The sequence below is a fragment of the Sciurus vulgaris genome, assembly GCF_902686455.1.
Source record: "Sciurus vulgaris genome assembly, chromosome: 5".
In the NCBI taxonomy this organism is placed as follows: domain Eukaryota; kingdom Metazoa; phylum Chordata; class Mammalia; order Rodentia; family Sciuridae; genus Sciurus; species Sciurus vulgaris.
In genome coordinates, this window is record NC_136465.1 from 62524417 (window position 1) to 62537531 (window position 13115).

Below are 13115 nucleotides of genomic sequence, written 5' to 3' on the forward strand. Positions count from 1 at the left end.
CAGAAATAGATCCAGATAAATATGGAAACTTGACATATGATAAAGGAAGCATTTTAATCATTAAAAAGGAAGCAATTAGTAGAGTAAATTAATAGTTAAACAATGACACATCCTCAATACAGCAGAGAGAGTAAAAGAAGAAAACAAAACTATGTATGAATAAGTTCTCCATGATATGTGCTAAGTGAAACAGGAAAAACTGTCAGCAATAGTTACCATTTAAATTTTAATATAAAATGAAATTCTGTGTACTATTGTCCATCAGTACTTATGGGGGATTAGTTCCAGGACCACCCCTCATATGCCAAAATGAGTAGATGCTCAAGTCTCATAAAATGGTGGTATATTTGCAATATAGCCTCCATATAAGTCATCTCTAGATTACTTATAATATCTAATACAATATAAATTCTATGTAGTTGTTATACTATAATGTTTAGGAAATAATGACAAGAAAAAATGGTTCAGTATCCAGAGGGCCTTGCATATAGTAGGCAAGTTCTCTACTACTGAGCTACATCCTTGGCCCTAACACCACCTCTTGATCTGATCTCTTGAAACAGTACAAAATTCTATTATCTTTAGCTATCATAATTTATTTAACTCTTCCCTACTGATGACAGTATGCTTAAAAAATTTACCACAAATAAATAATCCTCAAGGAAACTCTTGTGCATAATGTGGCTGTTTCTAGACATTATTATTATTATTACTGTTGCTATTATCATTATTATTATTATTATCAATATTTTTATTTCTAAAGGACAGGTTCCTAGATATGAAACTACAAGGTCATAGAGTACTCCTGCTTCTCTGCCTGACTTCTCACAAATACATTATTCACAACAGTCTGCTAATCCCAAAAGGAAAGACCAAGAAGCGGACCACACAGAAAGCCAAGAAAATCCTTACGGTAGCTGGATTTGAATAAACCCTTAGTGAAGGATTTTGAACTGACAAGCAAAAATGCTTTAAGAGCAAGGCATGGTAACACATGACGATAGTCCCAGCACTTGGGAGACTGAGATAGGAGGATCACTTGAGCCCAATAGCAACATAGTGAGAAAGGAAGACAGAAAGAAAAAGATAGTTCAGATTACCTACTACTCCCACAAGAAATCTTTGGTCAAAATATGAAGAGCCTATGGGTTAATGAGCTGTAATATAACCATATATAACTCACTATCTAACTTACTAGACTTAAACAGAAATCAAGTTGAAGGTATTTGAGTTGGATATTAATAGACTTTCATCATCACCATAACCATCAATATCACAACCATTTAGCTCTATGTCCTATCTCCCACTTGTCCATTGGATCACAATCCAAGGAAATAAACAGTGCCTCTCAGTTTTTTGACTAGCTCTCTTCCAATGACTACCCAACACCCTGCTCTACCATTTGTTCCCTCAAAGATACTTTGCCATTCCAATGACTGAATTCTTCCATAATCTCAAATCTGGAATGCCCCCGCAAAGTCTCCTGCGTTCAGAGGTAGGGCTTTTGGGAAATAATTGGATCATTAGGGTTCTGACCTCATCAGTGGATTAATCCATTGGTGTAACTAGACAGAAAGGTCAGTGGGGAAGAGCAAATAAGTCTCTCCCTGTCCTCTGTCCCTTTTCTATGCCTCTCCATCCTTTCCCTCTCCCTCAGCTTCCTAGCAGCCATAAGTTGAGCACACCTTTCTGCAATAATGTTCTGCTTCATCTTAAACCCACTTAAGCCCAGAGGAATGGAGCTGGCCAACCATGGACTGAATTCTGAATTCTGAAACCATGAGCCAAAATAAACCTTTCTTCTTCTAAGTTGTTCTTATCAGGTATTTTGATTTCAGTAATGAAATGCTGAACTAACACAGAAATAATAACAAATTCTTAGAACACCAAAGACAAAAGTAACAAAAGAAAATAGGTAAATTGGAGCTCATCAAAATTAAAATTTGGGGGGAATGGAAGAACATTATCAAAAAAGTGAAAATTAATTAAATGGGAGGAATTATTTGCAAAACATATTAATGATAAAAGTTTAATATTCAGAATAAAGATTCCCTATAATTCAACAACAAAAAGACAAATCAATAAAGAAATGGGCAAATGACTTTAAGAGACATTTCTCCAAAGCAGATATACAAACAGTCACTAAACATGAAAAGACGCCCAACATCACTCACTAGTCATTAAGGAAATGCAAACCTAAACCAAAATAAAATGTCACTGTACATAACCCACTAAAATACCTAAAGTGTATATATGTATATATATATACATATATATATGTATATATATATATATATATATGGAAATTGGCAAGGATATGGAGAAACTAGAATAGTTGCAAAATGTACTGTGGAAAACAGTTTGGCAGTTCCCCAGTGAGCAACAAAAAGCATCAATTCTTGAGCATATACACAAAAGAATTGAAAACAGAAATTCAAACAGATACATGTACACCATAGCAGCATTACTCACACAATAGCCAAAAGGTAGAAACATAAGTGCCCATGAATGGATTAATATATAAGCAAAATATGGTACATATATACAATGAAATACTTACTATTCAACCACAAAATAGGAATTAAGCTTTGATATGAGCCACCACATGGATGAATCTTGAAAACATCATACTGAGTGAAATTTATCAGATACAAAAGATGAAATATTATGTAATCCCATTTACATGAGGTATCTAAAGTGAGCAAATTCATAAAGAGAATGTATATCAGAGGTTACTGAGGCTGGAAGAGTTTTTGCTTGGGATTTTTTTTAAAGTTTAAGAAATACGGTTGGGGGCACAGCTCAGTGGTAGAGTGTAAAAGTTTTGGAAATAATAGTAATGGTTGCCCAAGATGGTGAATGTCATTAATGTCACTAAATTATACACTTAAAAGCAGTTAAGTTGGCCAATTTCGTTTTTATATATTTTATCACAAATTTTTAAAGATAATTCAGATGAAGTTTCTTCCCTCACAACTCTCCAATATCTTTTTTTTTTATTTCTCTCATATTGAAAAAGGAAATTTCCAAAGTGGGTCACAAAGTCCTGCCCAATCTGTCCTCTGCTCTTTCTTGTCTGACCTTCTCTCCTATTCTTTCCCTACTATTTTGCTCTGCTCTAGTTTACTCACCTCCTAGGCTGCTCTTTTGACTACAACCAGACAGGCTCCCTCAGGGTTTTTGCACTTTCTTTTCCTTCAGATAGTCACAGGGTAATCCAACTCTCACTTCTTTCAGCTCTTTACTCAAAAATTAGCTTCTCGGTGAGGTCTTCCCAGACCTCTTATTGTAAAATTACAGTACCCAGTCACACTCGGCATTCCTTTCTTTTATTATTATTCTCCATAGGATTTTCACCTTCCAGCATACTACACATTTTATTTTTTGCACATCTCTTTCCACTAAAATGTAAGCACTAACAGCAAACAGATTTTTCTGCTTTATACACTGTTGGCATATCTAATAAGTATTTGTCGAATTAATACAGGGACGGCTGGGGATGGAGCTCACTGGTAGAGCACTTGCCTAGCATGTACGGTATGCTAAGTTCGATTCCCAATCATTGCAAAAATAAATAGGCCTGTTCAGTGGGAGACCCTGGATTCAATTCCCAGCAAGGCACGATAAATAAATGGAGACTACTACTCAATGGCATCGAAAGCTGAACTGCCCTACCCATTCCAACCTCCAACATCCTTTGTGTAGTCAGTAAACCATATGAAGCCTAAATTAACATCCTAAGAATTTTATTACTCTCTTCAATAGGAAGTAGTATTTTTACATATAAAGCCTATTCAGATCCAACCAGAAGAAAAGTGATTATAGACTGAATGATCTGCACTCAGGAAACACAACACAACTTGCTGAACCACAGATACCACGTTATTTCCCGGGACTTTGTTAGGTAAACACGGAACGTCTCGATTTCTGGAATAGCAAAAGGACATAACTGAAAGATAGTTGCAACCAATAGACTACTGATCGCACAAGCAGGGGGCGGAAGGGGCGTGGAAGCACAGCTGCTGACTGACAAAACTCCGAGAAGGCCTACTCTCGGTCTGGGGTCCTCCGGGAAGAGCAGCAGGGGAAAGAGTCCGTTTTACCAATCTCCCAATCACAACCCAGGGACCCGCACCACAGGTCTGAATACCTCCAAGTGTTGGAAAAGCCTAGAATGACATACCCTAGGGTACGGAGCTAAGAGAAGCAGGAGTGGAGAGGGTACGTTACCCTGAGAAGAGCCAGTTCAACGGGTATTCTCCAGCTGGAAATTTTGTGGAGCGCCACCACACCAAGACGTGCAACCCAGACATCCAGGCTAGGCACCAAATCAACCAACTTTACTCCCGCGCTGCCGAGGGCATACGGGAGCGTCACTGGCGCACAGAGTACACATCAGCTCTGGGAGACCGCACTTCCCCGGCCCCGCCCCCGACCGATCGCGCTCGCGCGGAGCTGCAGCCCTCCCACCAAGTCCTTTCAACTGGGGCTGGCTCGGCGCGGCATGCATGCGCAGATGCTGTTTGCAGCTGAGCACGTCGGGAAGTGTAGGCGCCGTGCAGGTGCCGGTGAGCCGCCGGAGTCCTACTACATCCCGGCGGAATCCGGGGAAGTCAGAGCACTCCTATAACCCCATCCTTATTCCCATCTTCACACCTGTCTAGTCACTTCACACGCACGCTCAGTCCCCACGCCCTGGGCTTCCATCAGGGCGCGTCCCGAGGGGCGGCTCGAGATCCCCTTTTCCCTACAGCGGGCTGTACCGGGGAGGCGGGGTCCACCCCCCGCCCCCCGCCGTCAGCCTCCCCGCCTCCCCCCTCCCCTCCCGGCTGGTGTCGGGCCGGTGCCCGAATCCAGGCAGCGGCCGCAGGAGGGGCGGCGGCGGCGGTGGGCGCCGCAGGCGATGCCCCTGCCCCGCTGCTCCGGCGGGGGGCAGTGCGGGCAGCGGCGGGGGAGGAGGCGGGGGGCGGCGGCTGCGGCGGCTGCAGCAGAGGGGCCGAGAGCTGGCGGCGGCGGCGGCGGCGGTGGTCGTGAAGGGCATCGGCGGCGGCGATGATAGCAGAAATGATGTGAGTGCCTGCTGACTGGGGACCCCGGGACTGCGGAGCCCGAGGTGGGCGGCCCGGCTGCGTGCGGGAGCGGGAGGCCAGGCGGTGGCGGAGGGATGCTGTGTGAGCGGTGCAGAGCCTGGAGCCTGGAGCCGCCGCCGCCGAAGGTCCAGCAGAGGCCAGAGCCATGGGCTCCTAGCCGATATGGGGGTCCCGGGCGGGGGCAGCGCAGGCTGAGGGGCGTCTGCGATTGTTCTCAACACCCCTCCCCCACCCCACCCCGTGTGTCTGTTTGTCACTTGCAGCTGAAGATGGAAAGAGCCAGGCGGAGGGGAGGCGGCGGCGGCGGCCGTGGCCGTGGAGGCAAGAATATAGGGGGCTCTGGCCTAAGCAAGAGTAGACTCTATCCCCAGGCCCAGCACTCTCACTACCCCCACTACGCTGCTTCAGCCACCCCTAATCAGGCTGGGGGCACAGCCGAAATCCAGGAGCTGGCTTCCAAACGAGTGGACATCCAGAAAAAGAGGTTTTACCTAGACGTGAAGCAAAGCTCCCGGGGCCGGTTCCTAAAGATAGCCGAAGTCTGGATAGGGAGAGGCCGGCAGGACAATATCAGAAAGAGTAAACTGACCCTATCCCTGTCTGTAGCAGCGGAGCTGAAGGACTGTTTAGGGGACTTCATCGAGCATTACGCCCACCTGGGCCTGAAAGGCCACAGGCAAGAGCATGGCCACAGCAAAGAGCAAGGTTCCAGGAGGAGGCAGAAGCACTCAGCACCCTCCCCGCCAGTCTCCGTAGGGTCTGAAGAGCATCCTCACAGTGTCCTCAAAACAGACTATATAGAGAGGGACAATAGGAAATATTACCTAGACCTAAAGGAAAATCAGCGGGGCCGCTTCCTAAGGATTAGACAAACCATGATGCGGGGAACTGGCATGATAGGTTATTTTGGCCACAGTTTGGGCCAAGAACAGACTATTGTCCTCCCAGCACAAGGAATGATTGAGTTTCGTGATGCCTTGGTTCAGCTAATTGAAGACTATGGTGAAGGGGACATAGAAGAACGAAGAGGTGGAGAGGATGACCCACTTGAACTCCCAGAGGGGACTTCTTTCAGAGTGGACAATAAAAGGTTCTACTTTGATGTGGGCTCTAATAAATATGGAATTTTCCTGAAGGTAAGTGAGGTGAGGCCACCTTACCGTAATACTATTACTGTTCCATTCAAAGCTTGGACAAGGTTTGGGGAGAATTTTATCAAGTATGAAGAAGAGATGAGGAAAATTTGCAACAGCCATAAAGAAAAGAGAATGGATGACAGAAGGGCCAGTGGTGAAGAACAAGAATGCCTCGACTAGAGTGAAATTGAACTCGCATCAGGCAAAATTTAAAATCATAAATTGGCTAAAAGTACTGATCCATAATCATTTGAAGAAGTTTTTCCTCTTTTTTTTTGGCCCTTTGTTATTAGTAATACCTCTAGTAGTTTATACTTCAAGAAGTCTGATTTTCATGTTATGTTATACATAGATCACTAAATTCTTATGGGAATTCCAACCTTCCCAGAGCTAAATATTTAAGCTGCTTCAACTGCTCCAGACTATTGAAGTATGCAGATCAGCACAAAATGTGACATTCTGACCTTCTAAATATCATTTATATTGCACTATGACATAATCCTGAAAAAAAAGATACATATACTTAATATGGAAGTGTGAATTTCTATTTAACAAATTCCCAAAACACTATTCCATTCCTATATTATTAAAAACTGCTAAGCTACCTGTAGGACAGTTACCACAGAAACAGAAACTGACATCAAGTATTATATCATTATATTTATTTATAAAAGAAAAATAGAAATATATTGTCCATTGGATAACTGGATATTAAATAGTACCACTAAAAGATCAACTCTTATTAGATAATTAAACCTTTAAAATACGGTATTATAATATTCCTTAAGAATTAACTGCAGTATTCTATAATTTTCAAGTTTTGTGGTAACCCTACAGTTTACAGTTGCCATATCAAAGCCATAGGAGAGTTTTAATTGGGTATCCTAAGCTAGTGAAAATCTTATCTTCACTTCTGTTTGTTGTACCATATAGTTTTATTGACTTTCCAACAGTTCAGGAATTACATCTACATCACAATTCAGTGGGAGGCTTCATCCAGTGGCTTTGCTATGGAAATTTTGGTGTTTTAGCATTTCTTGCTAGTTTGAAATTGTGATAGGTTTTTCCCTAAAATATGTCATGAATTCAAGGTGTTATATTTTATGCATTTTGTTTAACTGCTTCAGAGGGGTTGGTGCACCAGTTATCTGATATAAAACTATATCTGTAATAATATACTTTACTAGCACTCTTGAAATTGCCACCCTTAAAACCATTCAAGCTCCAATATAAACCACACTTTTACAGGTGTTTTAATTCCAGAAGGGGGAGAACAAAACAGTCTTTCTGAAAAGCCTTTAGAATACAAATTTTGTTTCAGGGAAAAATATTATTTGAAAATAAGATTGGTTATAAACATATTTGAAAGGAAAATTCAGGCATTTTCCAAGGTGCTCTTTATGATACTTAAAGAGGTTTACTTTACACAAGATTCATCCCTTTACCTGTATTAAAAATTACTTTCCAGAAAGTGCCACACCTAATTTTTTAACACCTAAGCAATTTTTTAAACAAGTGGATATAGTGTATATGTGTACCAACCCACCCTGTACTGAAAATTTCATCTGTTAGGCTGCATTTTATTCTGAATGAAATTGTCTTTTATCTTGGTTTTATTCACCTCCCACACAGTATATTCATATAATCATGTTTAAGAGCCAGAACACTGATTTCAACCCCCCAAATATAGCTCTCATTGATGAGAGCTGGCTGCGTGGATTGAGGTCAGAATGTAGCTCTTTGCTATGCTATAACTCAAAATTATTTTAAGTTTCTTCCTTCAGAGTTTGTTTCCAAATGCATTTAAGTAAGGTCACTAAGAAAATTTTAAGGTATGAATTGAGAAAATTTATTTCATTGGTTTACGTCACATAAGTAACTCAGTAACTCAGAAACTCAGACATATATACTGGTGTTGATTTCACATTTCCTCAAGTAGTATGAGGAATCTCAGTTCATTATAATTGTGGACCATCTGGATCACTATGGAACAACTGAAGGTTAGAAGATGATGTTAGTACTAAAGTTAATAGCACATGGTGGGTGTTGAGACAATAAAAGTAGCCAGAATTTTTAAACTGTAAAATAACATAACTTTGTAGGCTTGCTAAAAAATAGTTTTTGGTTTATGAAGGAGTGATGTGCACTTGAATTACTGTACTACTGATTGTTATTGCTGCCCATCATAGTGCCTATTAATAATCAACCTGTCAGATTTTGGCAAACTGGAGCTGTGAATATTACAAGATTTGATTGTTCCTATCACTATTGCTATGAGTGTATGCTCTCTCTTAAAACCTTCATTTTAAAAATATTTATATCCATTAGGATTAAATGATTTCTTTTTTGGTCTGATAAGATTTGAGTATGTGTGTGTGCATATACATGTATATGTATATACACACAACACTATGTCAGACTTAACGATAAATGTTTTTAATTCATTGTATATAAATATTATTAGTTTAATTTTGCATTAATTATTTAAGTAAGGAATGAGTTAAGCAGCCAAATTTCTGCCTTGTATGTATACGTCAAAGTTTTTACCATCTCAAAGCTGCAAATTGGATTGATGCATATATACTGGCAATTGAATATACTCTAGAATCATTAAGCCTTCTACCAGTCCTTTTGTTTCACTTTTTCATAGTTAACATATTCATTGAAAAATGAAAATAATGCTATGATTTTTGATACTAAAAATTCCCAAGAATTCATTAGCCATAATTAAGCATGATCCAGTTCAAAACTCTGGAATTAGGACCTGTAATGCCATGTATCTTATTAAATAAGCTACTAGTCTTATCTGTGCAATATATATTTTATTTTATTGTCATTTGTAACATAAGTGGAGCTGCAAGTGTACATGGTATTCTTCAAAATAATAGGATCTTTGCCTTGAAGACATTAAATTCTTAAGGCAACTGGATGTTGAAGTAAAAACAGAGCATTGGAGTTAGTAACCAAAATTACTTGGTCACTGTATAATGGTTAAAACACTGATGATGTTTGCACATAATAATCCAAGCATAATGTGGTACAGACTCAAACTGTAATAATATAAGCTAATAGTATAAAATTTGGAAACGGGTTCCTCTTAATTGTTGGCAGTGTGCTCCTAGCAATTGAAAGCAGCACTAATTTGTTGCTTATATGCAAAAGATGCAATGTATTATAAAGGTATTAAAGTTCTGCCACATTTTATAATTTTCTTTATTAAAGCCCCAAACTGCCATGTCCCTTAAACTTGAGTCAAACACAAGCATATTTGCACTAAAGAGCATGGCCAAAAAAAAAAAAAAAAAAAAAAAAAAAAATGACAGGGTGGAAAAGCTAGTTGGAACCTCTTGAAAAAAATTGGTTCTAATAGGAGAATTTCACATTTGTCTATTTGAAAGCTATATGGTCCAGGCAGACAATCTGTCAGTTCACTAATTTAATAATGCACTTTACCTTTTGTATATAGAAGATGTACATTTATGCCACTTTACAGGTGGGATGTGTTTCAATAACTATGTAGTTAGAATCTGTAGGGTGATCTCTTGCATGCATATGTTTGTGTTGGAACTGTTGTTGTAACAGGTTTCCATTAAATCAGTGTAATGGAGAAGGGTAAGAAGATGCTTTTGAAACAAATCCCAATACATTTAACAAAGAAATTTAGAGTTCGTATTTGTATTCATAAGGACTAGAATAAAGAAGAAACTATTTCTATCCAGATTAGTATTGCAGTTCAGGCTGTATCTATTTGAAGCCACCACCACCCCCCAATAATAACTCTAAAAGTTAATTGTGGGAATTTTTCGAAATTAAAAAATATTTTTAATGATTCTCTTTTATTCTGATTCAAGTAACTAATAAAAAGGGCATGATTCTATACTAAAGTTACAGGTATGGTTAGATAGTATTTTTTAAACACCCAGACTACATAAATAATGTTTCAGAAGTTAAGAAAGTACAAAGAGCCTAATGTTACTAAAATAAATATAACATTTCAAAATTTGCAGAAGTACTGACCTTTTGCCAACTAAAAAGGGTATTGGGGGAATTAGTGTATCCTTTCATCCTTAAAACTTCCTAAGATGTACATTTGAAAACTAGATAATTGTTGCTTAATAATAGGTTGTATGTACTTTACTGAGAAACACTGTGTACTAACAATTCATCAAGAGTGTGCTATATTTACTGCATTCATTTTATATCTATAGATAAGAATACATTATATATAGTCATCTTAATATAATCATGTATTTATATTGTAATTTTGCAAATATTTTCAGTAAAATAAACATTTATCTCAGCTGCACAATTTGAAGAGGATGAAATTGGAATACAACCTCAGATACTCATTTTTAATGAGCAGCTATCATTGAAAACTGATGTATGTATTGTCATTCCTTTAAATTTTGTTTTATAGTTATTTTAATATTTAAATGAGTAAGATTTAATTTGAATTTTTGAGTGGTTTTCGAAAAGTGATTTTTTCATGTGTGAGATATTTTTGTCCTGCTTATTTCCAAATGTCTTTCATTGAAACTATGAAATCGTATTCCAAGCTTTATGTGAGAGCTTTGCTTAGTCACCACTTAGTTTGAAATCTCTTTACCAAAACACCAAACACCTTTAGCAGAATGTTTTATCAAAGAGAAGTTAACACTGATTCTATGCCTAGAAAATAATACAGATATGATATTTATCACTGCCAGATAAGATTCTTAAAATCTAAATTTCCTTAAAGATTTCTTGATTTTCATAAAGAAATGATGGCTATTGGCTAGCCCATCAGAGGGAATAGGGTAATGATATTAGCATGCTATTGAGACAATCCATAATCCACAATACTATAGCAATGAAGTACAGGAAAAATGTGTTTCCCGGTTTGACATCATGTGACTATTGGGGTTTTAGATCACAGTAACTCTGTCATAGAGAAAATATACCCAAATTTATGTTAGGTATATTTTAGAAAAATAATATGTTAGTATATTTTATTGTATAATGGAAAATAATATCAGCCTACATTATTACTTTGACATTACATTATAAATCACTTAAATTTATTTTAGTAGTGGGGTTTTAATATTTTGAATAGGGAAAATATGCATATAGAACAAAATTTAAAAGCTACAGATGAGTAGATAATGAAAAGTAGAAAACAGTGTTATCAATTTCTTATGTATCCTTCTAGAGTTACTCTGCATATACAAATGTGTATATACATAAATTATTCTTAAACATACAAATTAAAACATAAACACTTCCCCATACCTCATGGTATCAATTTAAATGTAGCATTGAAGGGATTGTTTTTATTTTACTTAAATATCATACTTGACCTAGTTAATCTGTCATTTAATTTATATTATTACACCAACAGAATGTCAAAGAAATTTTGACTACATTCCATTGGTAATTACTTAAAATACAAATATATACATATATTAATTTTTAAAATTTACAAATATTCAGATTATCCTACTGGTTTCTCTTCCCTATTCCTAACCATCTTGCCGTTCTATATTCCCTCTTTTCTTCTCTCAAAAAAATGTTTTTTGTCTTTTTCCCTAAAGTAATACAGTTGAGGAGTAGCAGGTATTAAATAATGCAACCTAGTATTATTTTAACCATATTCTATAATGAAAAACACCCATATTTAAAGGCTTTAACAAATTATAACTTTCAGTTTTTACCAATTCTGTTACTGTTATGTTTTTTTAATCCAAAGACCTTGCCATTGTAAGAACCAGTGAAAGATTATAACTTTTTGAAATCATTTGATTATTAATATAAAGCTTTTATCTTAATAATATGAAGGATATAAATAAGATTTGTGTAATGACTGCATTAAACCCAAGTGTATGCAGAGAAATAAAACTGGTCCTAATTGTTTAAAACTTTAATTTTTTATTGAAGAACCCAGTGTCTGTCAGAAATCCTTGGGACCAGGATTTTGGAAAAGAGTAAAAATGGAGAATTTGAGAGTTAGAAGGACAACTAAACCTTCTCCATTCTCTGTCAGAAGACTACAAAATTAGTAATATAATTGTATAAAAATGAAGTTAGCGTTATTATTAATCCTGAAAATAAAAACAAACTTACTTTAATATTTCCCCAAACTACCCCCCCCCATCATTTTCTTTTGATCTAGTTTCCCTATCCCAAAGAGTGTCCTGGGGAATCTAACACCCAGGACCTCATGTATGCTAGGCAAGTTCTTTACCACTAAATTACACTTCCAACCCTTAAGTATGCATATTAAGATCACTTTTATACTGACCATGAAAAAAAATCTGAAAAATTAAAGATCCCGTGCTTAACCCCTTCAATCTTATAAATTAAAGTAACCAGAGTAAAAAATAAAAGCTGGCGGATGCAGCAGCATATGCCTATAATCCCAGTGACTCAGGAGACAGAGGCAAGAGGATTGCAAGTTTGAGGCCAGCCTCAGCAACTTAGTGAGGCCCTAAACAACTTAGCGAGATCTTGTCTCAAAATAAAATATAAAATGGGTTGGGGATGTGGCTCAGTGGTAAGCACCCCTAGGTTCAATCCCCAGTACCAAAAATAATTAATAATACAATTAGAAATATTTTTTAAAACATGGATGAAGAAAGAATTTTTTTTAATGGATTGGGGTCTATAAATTTTATAAAAATGTTACAAGGTGGAAAAATTAAGGCATTGATTTAAACTTTATAATAATATTTCCATACTTGATGGCATTATTTTCTGTTCATCAAATGAGAGAGGTATTGTTAGAAGACAGGATTCTCATAAATATACTTTAAAAGCATAAGAGAGTTTGGTTCCAATCATTTTTTACTGGTGCATGATAATTATACATAATAGTGGAGTTCATTATGTCATACTCCTACATGCCCAGAACATA

General features: G+C 37.5%; 1 protein-coding gene across 4 annotated transcripts in view; it reads left to right on the forward strand.

The window, feature by feature from the left end:
- Positions 1 to 4945: 4945 nt before the first annotated feature.
- The window catches only part of PURG (purine rich element binding protein G), a 107215-nt gene continuing 99045 nt past the window's right edge, over positions 4946 to 13115 (forward strand). For 2 of the 4 annotated variants that reach the window (XM_079140245.1, XM_079140244.1), the window contains exons 1-2: positions 4946 to 5069; positions 5354 to 6226. In XM_079140245.1, the coding sequence (XP_078996371.1) occupies positions 5360 to 6226 (867 nt within the window). In that variant the 5' untranslated portion in view covers positions 4946 to 5069; positions 5354 to 5359. The other 2 variants (XR_013763851.1, XM_079140243.1) reach the window with 2 other exon arrangements.